This window comes from Furipterus horrens, unplaced genomic scaffold, assembly GCF_987537825.1.
Source record: "Furipterus horrens unplaced genomic scaffold, mFurHor1.1.pri manual_scaffold_1, whole genome shotgun sequence".
Classification (NCBI taxonomy): Eukaryota; Metazoa; Chordata; class Mammalia; order Chiroptera; family Furipteridae; genus Furipterus; species Furipterus horrens.
The window spans coordinates 200,641,858-200,665,501 of NW_028327171.1; the positions used below are offsets into that span (position 1 = coordinate 200,641,858).

At 38.1% G+C, this 23,644-nt stretch overlaps 1 protein-coding gene across 1 annotated transcript in view; it reads left to right on the forward strand.

Moving 5' to 3' along the window:
• Positions 1-23,644, forward strand: part of SPAG16 (sperm associated antigen 16) — a 743,404-nt gene that overhangs the window by 494,693 nt on the left and 225,067 nt on the right. The window contains exon 14 of the mRNA XM_090288280.1: positions 21,455-21,520. Within this exon, the coding sequence (XP_090144406.1) occupies positions 21,455-21,520 (66 nt within the window). The remainder of the gene's footprint in view (positions 1-21,454; positions 21,521-23,644) is intronic.

Consider the following 23,644-nt stretch of genomic DNA (forward strand, 5'->3'; position numbering starts at 1 on the left):
CCTAGCCTCGCAGTTCCTCAGTTCCAATTCTGAGCATTGTCACTTTGCTTCACCTATGCCATCACTCAGACATGCCTTACCACTCATCATAGCTTTAAAGAACTCTACCATCTATCAGCATAGTCTCAAATCTCTTACATTGAACTAACTGCAACCTTTTTCTTCACCTTTTTTACTTTAAATTCCTGTTATGACCCTATATTGTTCCTTGGTTTTTTTCCAATTTATCATACCTGATGACTTTACTTTCAAGTCTACACGACCAGAAATGTGGTTGTGCTACAAACTATTAGGAAAAAAGTGCCTTTCCTGAATTCATCACTGTTCCACAAAAAGGAAGGAATTTCTGTTTCCCAGGAGGTAAGTATCTGAGGAATATTTGCATTCTTTTCTCTAGAGCCCTTCATAGACACATCCCCAAGGGAGATATGATTCATAAGCATGTCTTTGGTAAGCATGGATGAAGAACCAGTGCATGTATAGCTAAGTCTATGTATTCATCTACTGAGTAGAGGATGCAATTATTTCTTCTCTGACAAGCATTAAGTTTGGTTTTGCAGCTCCTTCTTATGACTGTGGGAATAAGTTTGATTCAGTGGAGGAACTACTGAGACATGGGCTTCCAATCTGTATTCTTTAATTCAGCTGTAACAGTAACAAATTAAGTCCCTTTTATTTTCCTTTTGTTGAGGAGCTGATACGGGAACTCAGACAATAGGATTTGTTTTCCTTAACCACTCTTGCTGCTGTTCATTTAGAGAAATGCGCAGAATCATACTTACTGGATCCACTGTAATTTCTTACTTCTAAAGTCAGCCAGATACTCATTGGTGCATTATTTTTAAAATTTATTTTAGATTACAGATTACATTCAATATTATTTTGGATTAGTTTCAGGTGTATAGCATAGTGGTTAGATAATCACCTACTTTACAAAGTATTCCCCCTCATATTTCCAGTACCCACTTGGCACCATACATACTTATTACATTATTAACTGTATTTCTTATGCTGTACTTTATTCTGTAACTAACAGTCTACTTCTTTATCTCTTCACCTGTTTAAACCAGTCCCCTAGTCCCCCTCCCATCTGGCAACTGTGTGTCTGTGAGTCTGTTTCAATTTTGTTTGTGTGTTTATTTTGTTCTTTAGATTCCACATGTAAGTGAAATTATATGGTATTTGCTTTTTTCTGACTGACTTATTTCATTAAGCGTAACACCTTCTAGGCCCATCCATGTTGTTGCAAATGGTAAAATTTCCTTACCATTTGGTAAGGTTGGTGCAAAAATAATGTCCGATTTTGAGGTCTGTTTTAAAAATGAAAAAGCCCATGATTATGAAAATATTTATTCATTAACCTCCTTTGCTTCCTAGAACCTCATTCCATCTGTCGTCGGCAGCCGTCCGTCTCGAGAGACAATGGTGTAGCTTCTTAAGAGTCTATCTGCACCGCCGAGAATGGCTGTGCAGTCCAACTCGGGAGTGACACGGTATCTGTCTCCTCCCATGTTGAATCGACATCTTGCGATGACGCTGGAGTGTCCTCTCCAGTGAAGCTGAAGCTACAGAGCCTGGGCAGGGTGATATGGAGGGTCTGCTGTTGCCCATGCAGCAGACCCCCCCTCTCTTCGCAGCTGAAGGGTCCAAGGGAAAGACGGAGTCAATACAGCTTGTCTTCAGGTGCGCCGCAGGAGTTGCCGGTGTTGACTACAACGTCAAACCGCCTTAGGGACTCCGGCTCCGGATTTTCTGTCGGGGTTTACTCCCTTAGCCTTTCCCCTGAAGAGGTATGCCGCAAGGCAGCGGAGGTTTTTTGGAATCAGAGTTTTCCTTCTCTGATGTGCCCTGACTGGAAGATCGAACCAGCGACACTTAGCTCGCAGGCCGACGCTCAATCCACTGAGCCAAACCAGCCAGGGATAGTTCCATCTGTAAACTAACTTATAAATGCCACACTTATAAAATTCTTTAGGTTTGAAGCAAAATATAAATCTAATTCATTTTCAACCTCTTCTCTTGATGTCAACCTAAGACCATCAAAATGGTCCTGTAGTCCCCGAAACAAGTGAGAATCAGAAGGAGCAAGGTCAGGAGAATATGGAGGATGAAGCAATATTTGCCAACCAAGCTCTTTCAAGAAACTTTTGGTGAGTTGAGCTGTGTGAGGATGAGCACTATCGTAATGGAAGATGACACTCTTTCTGTTGACTAAGGAAGGTCGCTTTTGGTTCAAAGCTGCTTTCAAATGACGAAGTTGTTCACAGTAAAGATTAGCAGTAATTGTTTGATTGTTGTCTAACAGTTCATAATGGACAATTCCTGCCGTATCCCACCATACACTCAACACGATCTTCTTTGGAAGAAGTCCTCCTCTTGGTTGTCGAACTCTTCCTTCTCCTTGACTGATCCATGATCGGTGATGTTTAATGTTGTGGTAAAGTATCCACTTCTCATCACCTGTAACAAGCCTACCTAAAAATGATGCTTGAAGGTGTCGTGAAGCAATGATTCACAGCAAGCAACACGCTGTTGCAGATTCTCTGGAGACAGTTCGTGTGTGACCCATTTTCCAACTACTGAAACCTTTCCAATCCTTTTCAGTTGGCGTAGCACGGTTGTATGGGCTCCGTTACATTGTTCTGCAAGTTCCCTAAAGGTGATGGTGAGGTTTTCTGTGACAACAGCGTCCACACTTCAGAATCAAGTTTTTTTGGACGACCCTCTTTTGGCCCATTTTTCAAACTGAAATCCCACTTCAGAAATGGGAAAACCACCTCCTGCAACTTCTTTCAGTTGCTGCATTGTCCCCATAAGCGCTCTGAATAGACTTTGCTGCTGTACTTGCATTGGCACCTTTATGAAACTCATAGAGTAAAACATTTCTAATGTGGTCTTTAGATGGGATGAGCATGGGTGCAAATATTGTGACTTATGAACAATAATTTGATAATCTGAAAAAATAAGGTATAAATCAGTCACTTGACATCAACAAATTATAAGAAGAGGCACAAATTTAAGAAATATCATATTTTATGGCTGAGTGGTATTCCATTGTGTGGATGTACCACAGCATTTTTATCCACTCATCTACTAAATGGACACTTGGGTTGCTTCCATATCTTGGCTGCAGTGAACACAGGGGCACATATATTTTTTTGAATTAGTGTTTTGGTTTTTTTCAGATATAACTCAGAAGTAGAATCACTAGGTCGGCCATAAGGCAATTCCATTTTTAATTTTTGAGGGAACTCCATATGCTTTCCACGGTGGCAGCACCAGACTGCGTTCCCACCAACAGTGCAGGAGGGCCTCCTCTCCTTACATCCTCACCAACACTTGTTGTTCATGGACTGATCAACGATAGCCATTCTGACAGATATAATGGAACACTCTTTTTTAATTTCTTGTATATGCTTACTGTTTAACTCTTTTTTCCTACAGCTATTTCTATCTTTCTTATCCTTCTGAAGCTCCAATACTAAATCCACGGCCTCCCAAATTTTCAGTGAATAAACTCCACCTACAATTTTGAGACCATACAGCAGCTACAGACCTCCCTCTCCTCGTCTTCCCTTTAAAATTTTCCTCAATCCATCTTTTCTTCTTTGTGCTTCTCAATGATCTCAAAATCTGCCCTCTCTGAAACATTCCATAAACTCCTCCCATCTGTTTACATCTTTGACTTCTGTCTCCCTCCTACTAACTTCGCTCTGCCTGTCAACATGGGCACAACCAGCAAGTCCATAGCTGAACAAAAAGTCCTCGACCCTGTCACTCCTGGAAATGACCTTTTGTTTTCCACCCTTCAGCACATACTTCTTGAAAGAATAACCTAGATGCTGACTCCACTTTTTAATTTCTTTCTCATACTTCAAAACATTATTTAATCTCCCTTAAATTAGTAGAACTGTCTCATTTGTAATTCATTAATAAAATAATAAGCATATTGGCAACATTTTTTTTTAGTTTTTACACTGCCTCTCTCCTCTTTATCCTTTTTTGCAATCTATGCATAGCCTGCCCTTCAGATCCTTATAAGATAATAATATAAAGTGGCTGCCACTGCCTCCGCTTCATCTTCATATTTACATTTATTCACTTGGGCCTGAACTCAACAGGTTTTTACCCCAATTTCTTCAGGTACTGTTCATTTCAGTGAATTACAACTTTATTTGCCAATGACTCAGGCTCAAAATGTCTATGTCATTTTATTTATTAATTTTCTCTTATTCATTGTGAACCTACTCCTTGTCAAGGATTACATCTATGTCCTGAAGATTAAAAGGAGAATAGAACAATATCTCTTCTCAGTGATCTTATGCTGTTGGGGGGCGGGGAGGGAAGACTGATAAGTAAACAAAGTATGTGATTAGTGCTGTTGTAGAGGTGCCACTAATAGTCTGTCTTAACACAGAGTCACTATTCACACCATGTGGGGGAGTTGGAAGGAATGCTTCATAGGAGGTGGGCAGTTCGGTTGAGTCTAATAAAAACTAGGCATTAAAAAGTAAAGACACTTCCAAGAGGATACTAGGGCAGCATTTATAAAGTCATTGATGCGTAAAGCCATATGCAATTTGATTTGACTAGAGTATAGAATTTTTTAAAAAAGGATAGGACAAAGGGGAATGAGTTTGAAGAATTATTGTGAAGGTCTCCATATGGTGGTCTCCTGAACCTGCGATCATGTTTGTTTTTAAGGCAGTCATCCCTCAACAGCATGGAATGGGGAAAATAGTCATCTTTGATTTTACTTCTCCAGTTGCCCAAGCATTCAGTCATTTGTTAACTCTTGCAAATGTGCTCTTTACATTGCTTTTTACATCTTTCCCTACTGTCTATATGTATCCCACTGCCCCATCCTTGTTCAGGGGCTCAGTATGCTTCCCATGGCCATCTTGTCTCTACTTTTACTACAAAATGGGACTTGATGTGATCTTCAAAGAGACCAATTCTAATCATGTCATTCACACAATCATAGACTTTTTAGGAAATCCTACTACCACCACATTGAAAGCAATTTTTTCATCGCAACATTTAAAGTTTCCATCAGTGGCCTATCTATTTAAATATCTGCTCATATGAAGTGGACATGTTCAGTGTCACAACCAAGCAGCACTTTTGCCTGACATCTATACATGACAGAAGCTTTCTCTCCACACGCCTCTGCTTTTGTGCTTTTTTTACATCTCTGCCTTTGAAATTCTGTCCATTCTCAAAATTTTATCTTAAAATACACCTTCTTCCAAGATCAAAATTTTTAATTATTCTTAACATATGATAGTATTTATTTTGCTCTTATGACACATTCTACCTTTTTTAAGTGACTTAAAGGTACACCTGATTCAGCCATTCCCCCATCCATTGCCATAGAATGTAAACTTGTAGGAGTGACACTATTTTACATTTTCTTTCATTTCAATGAATTGCCTTACTCAAAGTAAGTATATGTTAGTTAGGGTAGTTACTCTAACCATAATTTAAGAGGTCATATTTTTTTTTCTCTTTCACTAACCTTCACAGTTCAAGATGGCTAGGTGTTTAGTCATGATAATTTCTTGAACCAGACAAGAAGTAAGGACCTTAAAAACTATCTTTATTTACCTCTAGTTTTGATGTCTCTTTCCTACTCTAGTAGAAAGTAAAAACAAACCAACCAACAGACAAAAAACAACAAACTGGAATAGTCATGCTTTTATGTTTCAGAATGAATGGTCAGAAAATGTCTTCAAGCAGTATAGCTGAAGAAAAAAGAAAGTTTTAGATTTGCAATGCCAAATAAACAATATTATAGAATAACAATAGTTGCTCCTTAGTAGGAAATATATTAATATGCCCTAAATCCTTTCTATTCCCACCTCCTCAAACACTTCAACAGTAACTTCCTTATGGCAGAGCAGTACAGGGCCACCTCTGTGACCCCATGTCCATCCCAATACCTTGCCAGAGCGATTGACAGGTCTCTCCTAATATGTAGAAAATGGATTGGAGAGGTTGTCCGAAAGTGACAAGCGACATTAGCAATACGTGCAAATAAAATTTGGCAGCTACAAAAAATTAGTGTATAATTAACTGGAAGGAGGGAAAAAAATAAGAAAATAAACTTAATTTTGATATATTATTCAGTGACCGTTATGAACATAATCTTAATAATGTAAATACAGAGTATTAATTTAACTACAAATGTTATATTAGGAGCATGTGGTGAAGAGAAATGAGATGCTATTTTAAGATAGCTTAATAATTATCCATAATAAATAGGAAATCAAAACATAGCATCTGATATATATGCATTCGTTAATAGGAATTTAAAACTTCATTCTGGGATATGGAGGTGAATACTAAGATTATGTAAAATAAAACAACTAAAGGAGTTCCAGTTTGATTGTCTTCAGAAAATGAAATCACTGAAGACTGGTTAGGTGACTCCTGTTTTTCAGTATTATAATCATTCTTTGGTATTATAAATAAAATCCTAAATGTTTAAATGGCTTTAAAAGTATTGCTTGAAGTTTTTAAACTTTGACCATATATTTGACAATATAAGAACTTATAAGTAAATTAAATCTGAGTGTGACAACATTCATTTAACAATGATTATATCTATTTGGGACAGAGGTAGAAGAGTGGCCTGTAAGTAAACTTACTGTGGAATTAAAATTGATAAATTTGATTAACGGAGCATTCTAACATGATGAATTAAAAGCAAGAGGACTCTATAACTTCTCATCTAATGTCTTCTATTCCTAGAAATATTTTCAAGAATTTTATCATTTGCCTTGTTTATGGTTTCTTTTGCCATTGAAAAGATTTCCTTCCTAAGTTTTGGTAATTAGCTTATTCACATTTTATACTTGCGCCCATTATGAACTTGCTGCCTCTCAGCTCCACACCACCTTCTCAACTTGCTTTTTGATGGTGGAGCTGAGGCCCACAAACCGTGCTCGGGTTTGCCAGCTGCCTCCATGCAGAGCTCTGCCCCTGGTGGGAGCAAAGAGAGATTATGAGGCCGGAGGGGAATCAGGGACCTGACTCCGCCTGTATCTTTCCTGTGGGGTCCCTGTGGGGTTCCTGTGGCTCTTGCAGCTTGCTTCCTCCTGCAGCAGCATCAGGGCCGTCCTGTGACGGCAGCAACTGAATACAATTTTCAGTTTTTCCCCAACAGCCCCCTTCCCCTGTCTTCGGAATCACTAACCTCAGCCAAGCAGCACCACCTCTCAGAGGTCTGAGAGGAGGAAACCCTCCTTCTCAATTAAGATTTGATAATTCAAACCTTTTCCCTGGTTCCTTAGCCCTGGTGATCGATGATAGCTGCTTCCTATAGTCACTATTTCTAGGATTCTTTTGGGTCCTCTTTGAACCAGTTCAGCTGCCTGGTTAGCAATTTTATCCTCATAACATTTTTTCCTTTTAAATTCTTTTTTGGAATAAATGTTATGCTTCCTAGTTCCTGGCTTTATCTTGATAAATAGAATAAGCATAAATCTCATATGTGTTTCTTTGTGATTTTTTTTTACCACAATTTAAGCATATATATTTTATAGATAAAGATATGGCTATGACTGTAGATACAGATATATAGATATCTCCTCTCAGGAACCTTGAACAAAGGGCCTATTTTTCACTAGAAAGAAATCGTTATTACAAATAACAGTAAATCCTTAAGCAGAAATAAAATCAATAATAAAGTAAAACAATTTTGTGAACTTTGGAAACTTGAATTGTGGGGTACAGTAGTGAGGCAAATAACACAAAGACATTTGTGGGAATCTGAAATCTATTTGTCCTAAAATGTGATTTCTTTTTCTTTCTTTTGCTTATCAGGAGCCAGTGAGGTTGACTCTAAACTTTAATAGTTGTGTTTTCCCCTGACCCTCACAGTGGATTTCCTTTGCGTTGTTTCCAATAACGTTTCTTGTAAATGCCTCGCTTAATGTTTTCCATGTGGATTCCATGAGTTTGGTGGTTTAACATAGAAAGGCTTGTTCCATTAATGCAGAAGGATTTACATATTTTGTCCATAAAAGGCATTTCTCTGGACAAGTTTTTGGTTCATTAGATGCTGATTTCTCTGCCCAGTGTCTGCATTCTGCTTAATTACCATGTGGTACATATTGTGACAAAATGCTTGTCTTCATCAAAAGAATTCCCAGAGGTGTTGCCACATTGATGCAAATGAATTCATTAGATATAATCAAATGGAAGGTGGTTGAAAATACATATAATAACAACATAGTGGGATTTATGCTACCAGGTACATTTATTAAATCCCTTCTTTCTAAATGACACCCAGATTCACGTGAAAGTTTTTCTTCTCCTGGAAAAACAAAAACAAAAGCAAAAAAGCTGGTTTCTTCAGCAATTCAACCTAGAATAAAGAAATAAAAAATACCCTTGCTGAAAAAATTTTGCAGCAACAATTTTCTAGAGGCATGGCAAACTAACATTAATAAATGAAGTTAATTAGGCTTGATTTGCATATTTAAGTCATCTTAATTACACATGAATTCAGCAAACATTTTACAAAGATGCAATCAATCTTTCACAGACATGGTTAGTATTTATACGAAATTAAAAAAAAACCAGGAACCTTGTTAATGATTATATTTTCTATTTATATGGCAGTGGGGCTATTTCAGTAACAGGAAAGTATATTTTTCTTGAACAATATGTCAACATATTAAATTAAAATTCTTTGGTTTCACAAAGTTATTTTTTTAAAGATTTGCATCAACTATAAATGTTATGTAAATGATTATATTAACTATTTGACCCTGTTCAATTAAAAAGGATCTTCATAAAATTCTTGACATTAGTATTTCAACTTGCTAACTAAGATAATGCGTATAATAGAAATAAGCTACAATAGAAATGAGCAGAAGAAGATTTTTCTCATAGCTGGTATAAACTTTAATCCTGTCCACCCTTGGACATGGTTTGCTTTTTTCTTTTAAGAGTTCTTTTCATTGATCATAAAATTTGAAGTGAAAATACAATATAATTCTCTCTCATTTGAATAAGTTTCATTTAGAGGTATATTTAAGAAGTTTTTAAAATAAGCAATTATTTTGTTTTTACTGAAAACAATTATTTTCTAGAACTACCCACAAGAGTGATGTTTCAGGGAGACGGTGTCTCCGCATTGCAGTGGGAGTGGCTGGCAGGACCACCGTGGTGGGGAGTGCAGGGGTGCTGGGCACATAAGCAAATGCAGCCACTCTTCCTCTATTCTGTGTGACTGTCCAGTAGGTGTGAAATTCAATTATTAGGGCTCCATTTCCCAGAGTTCCTCTCCTTGAGGATTCTTTTATAAAATATAAAAGTCCCGAAAGGTTAATGCATTTGTCTGAATTGTCTTGAAAATGCAGAGGTCACATGGTAAAGAAAAGAAAGTTAATGAAGGGCAAACTTACAAACCTTACTTAACAACTTTCCTAGGAATGGCCCTAGGAGGGTGTATGTGTGTGTGTGTGTGTGTGTTTACTACTTCAGACATATTTATAAAATATCTCTCATGAGCCAGCTCATCTCTGACATTTTAAGTATGAAGTGATAAAGGTAATAGAAGTCATCCCTGCTATCACAGAGCCTGCAATCTACATGTTATTATTAATAATTAACATTTCTTGAACACTTGCTATGTCCCAGGCAGCATTCAAAGCACTTTACATGGATCACTTAAATCCTCACAATGATGCCATCATGTAGATAATGCCTATCATTCCTATTTTACAGATGATAAAACTGAGGCTCAGGGTGTTCCAAGGACAAGGCAAGGTCCAAATTCAAATTCAGGCAGTGTTACTTCAGACCCCGTGCTCTTAATTTGTCTATTAAATATATGCTCAAATATGAGATAAAAATAAATTTTTATTGGGCTGGCCAAAAAGTGTGTTTAGTTTTTTCTGTATGATGACTCTGATAGTGCTTAGTTGCCTTTAATATCATTTGAAGCATTTTTGGCATATTATGATTTATTATTTCAGGAAAGATAAAAGCTCAACTGAAACGCAAAAAAGATTTGTGCAGTGTATGGAGAAGGAGCTCTGACTAATCGAATGTGTCAAAAGTGGTTTGTGAAGTTTCTTGATGCTATTGACATTTTGGCCAAATAATTCTTTGCTGTGGGACTGCCTTATGCATTGGAAGATGTTTAGCAGCACCCCTGGCCTCTACCCACTAGAAGCCAATAGTGGGAGACAGCCAACATACTCAAAATATCCAAATCAAAGAAGTTATTGGTGAAAATGAAAAATGTGTCTTTTTTTTTTTTTTTTTACAAAAAACCCTAAATGGACCTTATGAGAAACCCAGTATTTTGAGATTGCATATCAGCTCAAAGTGTATTAATGTGATATATGTATAGTCTGTGTATAATACAATGAATACTGTAAGATAATAGCACTGTTTAATTCTTGCAACTAGTTAATGCCCAATTGGTTCTTGCACTCTTAGATATTTTATGAATGGTGGAATAAAGGTCTCTCCAGCCCTTTGTTAAGGGCTAAATGCATCCTAGGTTGAAGACCTAACTCCCAGTGCCCCAGAATGTGTCTGTATTTGGAGATAGGGTCTTTAAGGAGGTAATTAAGGTTATAAGAGGTCATTGGAATGGACCCTAATCCAATATGACCAGTGTCCTTATGAAAAGAGGAAGTTAGAATACAGATACTCAGAGAGGCAGGAACAAGTGAAGGTACAGGAAGAAAATAGCCTACACACCAAGGGGAGAGCTCAGAATGAAACCGACCCTGCCAACATCTTGATCTTGGACTTTTAGCCTCCAGGACAGTGAGAAAATAAATTTCTGTGGTTTAAGCTACATTGTCTGTAGTACTTTGCTATGGTTATGGCAGCCCTGAAGTAACACACCCTTGATTCTCTCTGTGGTGTCAAAGGATGAGACGACCACTCAATATCTGAAACAAGCAAAAAAATCTGCATTTATCATACACTTAAGTGAGGAAGAGTTATACTAGTCAGAGTTATACTCATACAGCAAACCCAGTTGCTGATCTTATGTTTGGTTTTTGTGAAGAGTTACTTTGGATTGTGACTGTTATCCAGGCAGGAGTGGGTTAGGTTGTGCTAGGAGAACAGTTGTGTTGGTTATTGAGGCTTGTTTTTTGTCTCTTACAAAAGTGGAAGAAAGTTAATATCAGGCTTAGAATCATGTTCACTGTATTGAATCTTCTGCCAATTGGCTGACTTTCAAATCCTGAGTCTGATGCTATTTGGCTTTTCAGTGAGTGTTCACTGAAATTAGTTGTCATTGATTAATTATATAGGGTTAAAATAAGTTCCGGCTGTTTACTTCTAAGCAGGGCTATGGAATTGTTACTAACAGATTGGACAAGGTAAAACTAGTTCTAGTGTTTGTTATCTTGGCTGTAGAACCATGACTCTTTTCCTAGGAGTGTGGTTATTTTTTAGTCTCAGTATCCACGAAAAATTGAAAAGTAGAACAAGGAGTAGAAAAGAAGACTACCAATGAATCTATAAATGGTAATATCTTTTACTTGTGTAGGCACTATGCTAATTACTTTTCACAACGTTCTCCAACACTAAATAAGAATTTAAAATATTACCAATTTTGTATGGTACAAATTAAAAGAGTTACATACTATATGTATAGTACTTAGCATAGTATTTATACAAATGAGAAATATTACTAATAACTTTCCAATGAGCTGGAGCTCTAAACCCTGTAATTTCACTACATTATCACATTTTTCACCACCACAATATACTGCCTCTCATAATTAAACCCACACAGAGTATGATTTAATTTATGTAAAACATGACATTTAATTTATGTAGATAACATGACGGAGTAAAGAAAAGTTCATGTATGTACACAGACTGTCCCATGAAATACATGGATGGCACCATTTACCGTAGCTGCATTTAGGGACGACCTGAAATGGGAGACTGACTTTTTATTGGATAGTCTTCTGTGATGTTTATTTCTTCAACCACATACCTATATGTCTTTTCTCCAGTAAAATGTAATTAATAAAAAAAAGTGGGGATGTTTTTACTAAGAAGGTCATGAAGAAACTTCCTGGAGTGATGGAAATGTTCTACATCTCAATGTAAATAGCAGTTATATAGATGATACATAGTTAAAAATTCATTTAGCTAGGTCCCCAAGATTTGAGCATTTTACTCTAAGTTATATGTTATATATGGCTAAAGTTATGTTAGCACATCACAAAGACATTTTAAAAGATAGCCTTGTTAAAACAAACAAACAACAAACAAACAAGCAAAAACCTTAAGTTGGGAAGGCTCACTTTGTATTTTGAAGTCTTAAATTTTTTCAAAAGAATATTGAATCCACTGGTTAAATAAGTGAGTCATTATAATGAAAATGAAGTTTGTGAACATTAGCTTTTTCATGACTTTTGATGATGGTATATTTGCTTACTTATTTTATGATTATTTATGATTTTATATTTTATGATTATTTTATGGTTTATATTAGGCTTAATTTTAAGAGTTTTTAAACTTTTGAGTATTGACTAGGTTTCTGATACACACTATTTTAATATTTTCCAACTTTTCACATTGCACTCTTGATAGTAGGAAAGCTTTTAATATTTAAAGAGACAGTATTAATCTTCCCACAGAGTGTTGATGTCAGCCAGGCTAGGCTAGGCTGTGTCATGGCAACACACCACCTCCGAGTCACAGAAACCTTTATGTCTGGCTCACGTCCGGGCCCTCCCTTGGTGGGAAGGGAGGCTCCGCTGCCGTCATACTCACCTAGGGTCCGGAATGATGTTGCCAGACAGCAGAGATATTCCCGGAAGGTATTGCACCTCTAGTTAAATGCTAGGAAGGTGGGGTTGTTCAGAGCATCTGAAGGCTATTGCATGTCATTTCCACTCACAGGTTTTGGGCCAGAACAAATTATGCGATGCCACACAATCGCATGGGGGCCAAGTGGTGCACTTTGGTAAATGGTTTGGAAAGCTGCCTGCAGCCTATCCCTTGCATGTCTTGCTTGTAAAGGGTCAAGTGTCTTTGTAATTAGACAAAACCAAGTTACTGTCTTGGCTGTGGTACTTTTTTATCTATGGCATTATGGAGTCGTGCTTCTGTTTACGCATCTCTACAATGGGAATCACAACACCACGTGTCTCACTGAGTTGTTGTGAGGATTACGTGTAATGAAAGTAAAGCAAGCGTGAGGCTTTAGTGCCATAGAAAACACTCAGTAAAGGTAACGCTGCCTTCTTCACCCAGAGGCATCACTCGTCTCCTTAACGTTGCTTAAAATGTCTCCATGCAGTTATGTAAGAGGTAATGGCAACGTCAATGGGTAACTATGCTCTTGGGTTACAATCAAGTCATGCAAAGGAGCTGAGAGAATAAGATAGTGTACGTTGCATATTATAAGTGATTAAGATGAAAATACACACTTGGAAGAAGGTCAAACTATTTGTTAAAGAAAAAATAAGCATATCTGAGGGTGGATTTTTTTTAAAAATTGGTTGTGATCTCCATGTAACTATTTAGTTTTTTGCTCGACTGTTTATCAAATCTTACTAGAGCTGTCTTGGGCTTTGGGGATGACAGAGGGGTGGACAAGACAAACAAATCAATAACCAGCAAACAAATTCATTAACTAAATTGCATTGATGAAGAGTGATATGAAAGAGACAGAACCAGGTGACCTCTCTTTTGGGTGTCAACACTTGTCAAAACAGTTAAACCCTGCATTCTCAAGGGTTTGACACAGTAAAAACTTAAAAGCTCCCATTTATGGAATGTCCAGCTGGAAGGGCCTAATAGGTGGTGTTTCCCCTTGTGGTGGTTCAGAAACTCAGACTTGTTCCAGGGCTCCTTGGCCACAGCCTGAATATAGGGAAAAGTAAAGAGCTTAGAGGACCGTGTGGGATATTTTAAGGGCAAAGCCTACATGGGACTTATTTCATAATGGCCCCTATTCCACTGCGCAGAGCTCAGCCACCTGGGTACATCTGACCTCGAATCTGGCCGAGTGCCCAAGAGGAAAAGGAAAGGGTTTGAGTTAGAAGCAGAATGCAAAGGACAGGGGTGGGTCTACAGTCATACGAAAACATACGAAGTAGAGAAGATGAAAGTAGACAGGCAGGAACATGCAAGGCCTGTTAGAAGAAGAAGAAGCCAGTATGACAGTGTTATGTTTTTATGTTTATATGTACTTATTTATCCTGTTGGGAAAAGCAGGAGGTTGCTGGGTCAGAGGTCAGACCATTTATTTGCTCACCAAGCGGTCTGTGTTAAGTCATCATCCCCCAATTTCTCACAGGGAGAAGCAGTAAAAGCCAGATGTACCCTGTGGTTACAGTGGAGTTATTACCATAAAAAGAAACCCCTGCATTATGGAAGGCAGAGCCTGTCTGCTGTTTCTCTGACAGAGAGGGTAGGGGAGAGAGAGAGAGAGAGAGAGAGAGAGAGAGAGAGAGAGAGAGAAGTCTTTGTTTTGAAATAAAAATAAATCCTCTCTGAAAGGAGGAGGGGGAAGCTTCTAGGCTTGTAACTCCTGGAATGTAAACAGAAATAACAAATGCTTCAGGGAGAGATGCCCCTAAATCTCTCCAAAGTTCTCTGTCATCGGGGTTGCTATTTAATCCTCCTTTAACTTTGCTCAGAAAGTCCTGACCATGTAGAAATATGAAAATATGCATGGAACACAGTGCATGAGAAGTGAGGACGGTAAAGGTCAGGTAGCCGGGCAGGTGACAAGCAATGTGACCCTTCGGATCTGAGTAAAGAGTTTAGAATTTATCCTGAGTACAGTGGTAATTGTTTGAATGGCTGTAACCCAGAGCATGGCATGATCCGATTCAGGCATTATTGATCAGGCTGGTGGCCATGATAGAAATGGATGGGAAGAGGAGTGAGAGGAGGAGCAAGTAGATCAATAAGGATGTTCCTGATGTCATCATGCTCCATATGACATTGTCTTGCATCAGAGTGGCCGTGATGGAGAGTGACAGAGGAGGGCACAGCAGAGCTGATAAGCTGGATGAGGTGTGAGGTGGGGGCGGGAGTAGAAGGAGAGGTATTCTAATGCTCAGATGTCAGGTGGCCTAGGTTTGGGGTTTGAGCCGCTGTGATGCCAGTTACGCAGAGGGAACAATTTGGCAAGACTCGAGACAGGCGACTGGGAAGCAGTGAGTTAAAAAGTCTGCTTGCGAATTTTATATCTGACATGCTGTACCAGACAAGTCACCAGCAGGGAAGAGATGACACGTGAGGAGAACTCCGGTTGAATATTTATGGAAATGTGAACAGGGTTAATGGACCAAACACAGCACTCAAGGGCTAGCGACAATGGGAAGCCAGCGTGTCCCGTAGGTCTGAAGGGCAGGAGAGGAGAGCATCCCTGGAGACACGTGCGCTGTGGCCCCAGGAGAAGACCGCACGGCAGGGGCTGTGGAGTTAGGTAGAAGACAGGGTGACTGACGAAATCACAGCTGAACAGGCCGTGATTTATCTGTCCTATCGCTCGGCTCTTGCATATCCTGCTGCTGCTTCCCTTCGGCAGATTTCAGCTGGAGGACAGAGGCCCGAGAGCCCACGGTGACGTGATTAGTATACAGAAAGGCGCGGGGCGGGGCGGGGCCACATGGAGAATGACCGAGGGACAGACAGAAAAAAACAGCCCCAAAGTATCTAAGACTCCTTCTTTTAGAAAGGCGGCAAGATGGCTAAGGGGAGGGAAGCTGATTTGGAAGTCATCAGCATTTTCAATGGTTTCTGTCTCGAGTTGAGAGCTAATATTTGTCAAGCTCTTACTTTGCCTAAGCACTCCATCAACATTTCACGGGCATTATCTCATTTAATTTTCAAAACAAAGCCATAGGTTAAATGGTACCTCATTGGACACAGGTAACGGTATTTAACTTTTGGATTTGTTTTGAGCATTAAATGAGGCAACCGAAGCACAGTGGAGTGAAGGAATTTGCTTAACGGGTATCATGGCTCCTAGGAAGCGGTTCCAAGAATGAAGTCCCAGACGTTTTTGTCCCCAGGGCCAGGGTTAGAAACCATTATAGCATTATTGCACACGGATTCTCTGAGAGAATCAAATACTTGAAGCAATGACACATCGGGCCACATGATTATTTTTAAAAGACACTTCCCTCTTTTTCATTTTCACCTTTTTTGAAATAAAACGAATCTGACAAGATTTCATCAAAGAAGTTATTCCAAATTTTAATGTCCCGGTTTGGGTATTGCTTTTGATTAAAGCTGTTTGCAGACTAGCATATTAGTAACCCACATATTCCCTATACAACTAAAAGGGTGGATACACTTTTATCTTGGGAACAAAGCTGGATAGAAAAAGCTTTTATAACTTTTCTTAATTCATGAAACATTTATCTTGCAGTCAGGTTTTGTTATAGCAGCACAAATGTGGTCCGTCAGCACTTCCATTATTTCCCCATATTTCCAGGGCTTTTCAAGAGTGCCTTAGAGATTCTGCTTTAAATTAAAACTTGGCATTCAGGATTTGAATCAGAAAACTCCATTTTCCTTACTAATTAATCAAATAGGTTAGAGGCTTGCAATTTAGAAGAGGACCAAATGTACAACTTTTATTAATGGAAAAAAATTTTTGAGGCAAATTTGCTCATTTAAATATTTTTTAATATTAACACTCACTGTATAAGCATAATGTTATATAACTACTATACATGACATTAGTTCTGAATAAAATTAACCGTAAAAGTTCCTAACATAATAATACATAAAGACTAAATGTAATATTTTATAACTCACCTTTTTGTCCTTGTAAGTAATTTATTTCCACTTTAAAGAATTTGGATAATTTGAAGTTCTCAGCACAATTGATGATGTTATGAAAGTATCACATTACTGAACCAGGATAACATGGGCAAGGGGGCTTCTGAGAGAGGGCCAATGTGTTTCAGCCTATTTCTTCTGAAATTTATATTCATGTGGGTAAATTTTGCAGCCTGTGAAAAGGGATTAATAGCATGCATCAATTTTGTAAATAAACTTTTGAAAATCAATTTGCGGAATGCAGTGGTGAGTGCCGTGTAGAGCCTAGTAGGAAAGCCTTTCCAACTTTGCAGAATTCCAAAATATTCCATGAATGTCCCATAACATTAAGGGACATGATGATGACACTCTGTCTTTAATGCCTCCTTTTAGTAATCATTTCTGTAATCTACCTTTCAGCCTAAAATAATTGAGGACTGGGTAAATACAAGTGAATGAGAGTAGATGAAGCTTTTTGAGTAAACCTACTCTTCTTTTGACTGACTTCTCACCAGCCACATTGGCTCCTTACTTTCCTAGATACCTACGAGGCAAATTCCCACCTTGAAACATTTGCTTTAGCTTTGCCTTCTTTCTGGGATGCCTTTGCTCCAGATGTCTGCTTGGTTAACTCCCTTACTGACTTCACTCTTTGTTCAAAACTTACTGTCTGAATATAGTCAAACTACATCACCCTACTTGATCATTTGATTTGCCCTTTGCCCCTCAGTCCCAAAACTCATGATAACCCTTACCCTTCCTGACATTCCTTATTTTCACGATACTTATTATCTTCTAACATTTCCTAAATGTGTATTTCCTCCCTTCCTCCCTACAATGTGTCGTCAGCAGGAACGAGGTTCTTTGTTTTATTCACTGACATATCCTAAGCACCTAGAACGCTGCCTGACATTTTAATTGCTCAAGAGTAACTTGTTGCATGAATACATTGTAGAATTAAATCTGAATTACAGAACACAACAAGAATCTACCAGCAATACTTTAGATATATTTTTCTCTGGTTCTTCTACAGAATTTGAATTTTTTTCTCAGATAGTGAAGAATGCCCTTTGAACACTGGTGTTAAAACGAAATCCCACCTCCCCCATTTAAATCTCCTTTATAATGTGTTATGGGCTATTTTTTTTTAATTTTTTAATGTTTTTTATTGATTATATTGTTACAACAGTTCCAATTTTCTCCCCCTTGTTCCCCTCCCCCCAGCACCCCCCTCCCCCAGCAATCCCCCCCAAGTCCATACCCCTGGTTCGTAAAAATTAACTATCCCCCCCCTCTCAAATATTAGGACCCTTTGTAATCTTGTAAAGGACAATGGGCGAAGGTCTCAAGCTCCTCTAGCTGCTTCAAGCTGGACATGGTCATCGTCCTACCTACCCTTGGGTCCAGAAAACCCTAATAAGAGTGGGGGTGTGGAGGGGAGGGTGGCCTTCCCACATGGGGAAGGATCGTGCAGACTCCAGGTCAGTTGGCTGCCTCCGGTCAACGGCGTGCTTGGTTCAACAGGCTGGTGTCCTTGTTGTGTTCTGGGGGCAACAGATTTGGCGAAAAGGGTTAAAAGACATCATTCAATCCATAACTACTAGATGACAAAAGGCAGGGATTAATTTTTCAATGTTCCATATTAGGGAAAAAAAGAAGTTTCTTTGTAAGAAGGTGTGCTAGGCACATCTCGCCTGTCCAAAACCCTTTTGCCCATTATACTTAGTTTGGGCTGAGGTAAATAGTTTAGGTTTTTCCCCCTCTCAGACCTCTGGGCCTTTTCTGTCCAAGCCATTAGGATAGAAAAGAGAAACCAGTTTTAAAGTGAAGTCCACAGACCACCCCATTCTTCCCCAACCCAGCCATTTAGTTCAGCCAAACCGTTGAGTCTCAGGAGGCAGCGCTGCAGACAGGATTAAGTGAGGCTTATGCGTACAGATAATCACTCAGGTAATGCGATCATAGGCTTATGTCCTTTGAAAACAAAAAACACGTGTTAATTTATGTAACATAACCCGCAAACAAGTCTCTAAATCTGGAGAAGAAACTTTTAAGACGGTTAGTTGCCCTGTTTTATACTCTACTACTGATCATTGTGATTTTCCTTGAATAATAATTTTTCTCCCTAAGGTTACCCTCCTTGTCTTTAAAGGGACTACATTAAGTCCATTTTTAATTTATCCTGTTCATTTGCATAAACATAACAAGAGCAGCAAATGATCACTTATGATCTTTAGTTCTGCTTTGCTGGAACTTACCCAAGGAATATTTGGGGTGACCTTCAGTCTGTTCTTCAGGGCACAGAAGCTGTGCCACATATCTGGCATTCATCCTTGCCTGTACACACCTGTTTTTTCCAAGTCTTTCTGGTCTTTCCTTGTGCCTTAAGGTCCTTCTAGCCATCTTTCAGGAAAACAACCTTCGTTCCTTCCCTGGAAAGATTGCTGTGGACCGCACAACCAACCATGGTACCAGGCCTTTTATCTCACGGGCTTTTATTACCTTTGAAAGTCATTCCCAGTTCCTCAGGGCTTTCTGGTAACAATCTGAGCCCAAGTATGTTTCCTTTAGGCTTGACATTCCAGTCAAAGACTTGGTCAAAAAAAAAAAAAAAAAAAAAAAGAACCTCTGTTGACAACTGGTCTTATTAGTTCTATGCAAAGGAACTTATGTCATTATTTACTTGTTTAGAATGCCAAACTCTGGAGGGATCAAATAGGGAGAAAAATATACAACGTGAAGGAAAATCTTTGTCCTAATATTCACTGAACTGGCATTTCCATTCTTCATATTTTCATTTTTCCCCCACTAAAAAATTTTGGTTTGTTTTTCCATTACAGTTGTCTCACTTTTTTAGCCCTCTTGTTTCCCTGCACCCTGTCCCTCCCCTCCCCCACATTTAGTCCCCACTCAGTTGCCCCTGTCTGTGGGTCATTCATATATATATATATTTTTTTTAACTTGACCCATCCCCTTACACCTTTCTTTTCCTCCCCCCCGCCCCCCTTGTTACTGTTAGTCTACTTCTTGTTTACATACCTCTGGTTCAATTTTGCTCTTTTGTTTGTGTTGTTCATTAGTTTCCTGTAATAGGTGACAGCATAAGGTATTTTTCTTTTGTTGCCTGGCTTATTTCACTAAGCATAATTTTCTCTAGTTCCATCCATGTTGTTGCAAATGGTAGAAGTTCCTTCTTTCTTTCTGCTACATAGAATTCCATTGTGTAAATGTACCACAGTTTTTTGATCCACTCATCTACAGATGGGCACTTAGGTTGTTTCCAGCACTTGGCTATTGTAAATAGTGCTGCTATGAACATTGGAGTGCATAGGTTCTTTTGAATTGGTGTTTCGGGATTTTTTGGATATAATCCTAGCAATGGAATTGCTGGTTCAAAAGGCAGTTCCATTTTTAGTTTTTTAAGGAAATTCCAAACTGTTTTCCACAGTGGCTGCACCAATCTGCATTCCCACCAGCAATGCACCAGGGTTCCCGTTTCTCCGCATCCTCTCCAGCACAAGTTGTTTGTTGATTTGTTGATGATTGCCATTTTGACTGGTGTGAGGTGGTATCTCATTGTGGTTTTAATTTGCATCTCTCTGATGGCTAGTGATGTTGAGCATCCTTTCATATGTCTATGGGCCCTCTGTATGTCTTCTTTGGAGAAGTGTTTGTTCAGGTCCTTTGCCCATTTTTTAATTGGGTTGTCTGTCTTCTTGGTGTTGAGTCGTATGAGTTCTTTATATATTTTGGAGATCAATCCCTTGTCTGAGATGTCATTGGCGAATATATTTTCCCATATGGTTGGTTTCCTTTGCATCTTGCTGATGTTTTCTTTAGCTGAGCAGAAACTTTTTAGTTTGATGTAGTCCCATTTGTTTATTCTTTCCTTTATTTCCCTTGCCTTAGGAGATATATCAGTGAAAATGTTGCTACGTGGGATATCTGAAATTTTCCTGCCTATTTTTTCCTCTAGGACTTTTATGTTGTCACGGCTTACATTTAAGTCTTTGATCCATTTTGAATGTGTTATGGGCTATTTTAACTGGAATCATTCAAACTGAAGCTTGGAAATTTTTGTAGTTAATTTTAGCTTTGTTTAGAAAAAAAATGAACTGAATGGGTAGATGTAAAGTACAGTTTGCACAAAACAAGTGCTTATTTTGTGTAAAAAATACTACTGTACATGTTTTATAACATTTTTAATACTTGTAATGATTTTAATGCCAAACTTTGAAAATTCAGGAATTAAAATAGGATCTTACAGCTAAAAACAATGAAGAAAAAAGAACCCCCCCCAAAAAAAGAAAAAGAACCCCACACCCTCAGCAGTGGCAGGGATCACGGGCTTTATTACTTGGCCCCATGGCATGAAAACTCTACTAACTGCAGAATGGAATCATTTGGTGAGACCAGTTCAATGGTATAAAAGCAAGGGCACAGGAGTTTCAGTATGGCTACCAGCCCCGGTGGCACAGCATTAGGACCGCCCTGTCTTATTCTGAATGGCAGCGTATATCAAAAGCTAACATTTTCTATCATGAGAATGTATTAATTTTATTATGAAACTAAAGCATTGATTTAGAACAAATACAATTAATTATCTGTCAGTTTCTTTACATACATGGAGTGGAATTTATCTGATTTCATTTATGCTTTGTCATCCTAGGGTAAATGTGAGCAGTCACTCTATGGCCACATGCATTCTATCAATGATGCCACCTTCAATCCCAGGGTGAGTTCAGTTCTCTCAATAATTTCTTTGACTCCTCATATATACAAACTCGTTTTAATTAAACAAAATCCCAGGGGAAAATGTAAGTTAATAAGGTAAATAGGAGAACACATGTGGCAATTAATTATGACAATTGGCCCATCTGTAGATGAGTGGATCAAAAAATGGTGGTACATTTACACAATGTAATGCTATGCATCAGAAAGAAGGAACTCCTACCATTTGCGACAACATGGATGGAACTAGAGAGAATTATGCTTAGTGAAATAAGCCAGGCAACAAAAGACAAATACCTATAATCTTACCTAATACAGGAAACTAATGAACAATACAGACAAACAAGCAAAATAGAACCAGGGGCATGTAAACAAGGAGCAGACTGACAATGACCAGGGGGAGAGGGGAAGGGTCTAGTTAAAGAACTAATATGAATGACCCATGAACATGGATAACAAGGTGGGGATTGATTGTGGGACAAGGGTGGGCAGGGTGGAGGGGGAGCAATGGGGAAAAAATGGGACAACTGTAATAGAAAAGCAACAAATAAAAATTTTAAAAATAAAATAAATAAAAATTTTGAGAATGGAAAAAACATAAGGATAGTATACAGTTGCAGAAGTTTGAAACACAAATACAATATACAGTGGTAGAAACAATGAAGGATTCACCTATTGTACTTAACTCCACTGAAGCACATTTTTGAAAGTTTCCTGTCTAATTATGGTTTCAGGAAAATAAGTGTGATATAAACTTGTAAACATTAATCCAGAATTATACAAATTACAAAAATACTTGCAAGGAAACCCAAGAATACCACTATTAAAGAAACAGGGACTTTCTTCTGGTTATAACACTGGAGCCTTCAGTGGACAGCTTTTCAATTTCCTCGTGGTAAGGTTTAAGTATTTCTTTCTTCATCTAAACTGATGGTATGCCAAAAATGTTTCTCCGCAGCTTGAGACATTGGGATATCAGGACTATTGCTCAAACAATGAAAATTGTTAAAGATTGCTTTGTGTTGCTGAGCTAATTGGGGTTATCTTTAAAAGGGTTCATATAGTAATCATGGTAGGATGATTTAAGTTTGTTCCTTTGCAGATGAAAGCAATTTGACAAGACAGATGACCTCTCAAGTCCTTTCAAACTCTATGATTTAATAATATCTAACATTTTAATTTGTCTCTAAGTTCCCAGTAGAGTGTACATCTTAATTCCATATTCCTCTTCCAATTAGCTAAAGACAAAATATGACAGATTCCCTGTATTTAATTTAAAAATGAAAGCATAGTCAAAATTCTGTTACTCTCATGCTGTTATTGTTTTTTTAGAAAGAGGAAAAATGCTCGCTAAAAATTTTTTTCTACTAGAGTAAGGTTGTTTCTTCTACCTGAATCATGCTCATGTCTCTGTCAACACTAGAATATTAATGGTGAGCTCAACTACAATTCTCTTCTAACAAAGGCATCTTAGTAAGGAATTTCCATTTGACTGACTCTATTGAGCCAATATATTAGGGATTAGTTGAGATACCAAGCAAGATTATAAAGCCGTTTAAGCACTACAGACCCATATTATTTGGATACTTATGTCAAAAATCTATTCAGTGGCTTACAACTTTATGTATCCTAGGAAAACTAAATGGAAGCCAAAGTGAAATGAACTAGTATTTTTTAAGTTAGGTCTTTTTGTTTGATAAGCAATAACATAGCTGAAAGACACACCATTTAACGTCCCAAATAGTAAAATTTAATAAATATGGAAATAGCCAAATTTGGTTTATTGAATCAGAAATCAAGGAAGGCATACATTAATTATACATATTTCAAAAACAAGATGATGAGTATGAGGTCCAGGCGTCCAGCACCAAAGTGGCTAAAATGTTTTTGTTTATACACTTTGTTTATACCAAAATGACTATTACAACACAATTCTAAGTCAACATAGCAGGGCATCATTGAATTTTCCCATCAATTTATCTCTTCTTTGTTATAAATATTTAATAACTATTAAGGAAATGACTTTGTTATATAACTGACACTCCTAAATGAAATGTATGCTCACTGTATCAGTTGATTTGAAAACTTTTATTTCAGATACCTGCTAAGGAATTGTCTAGAGATTGGG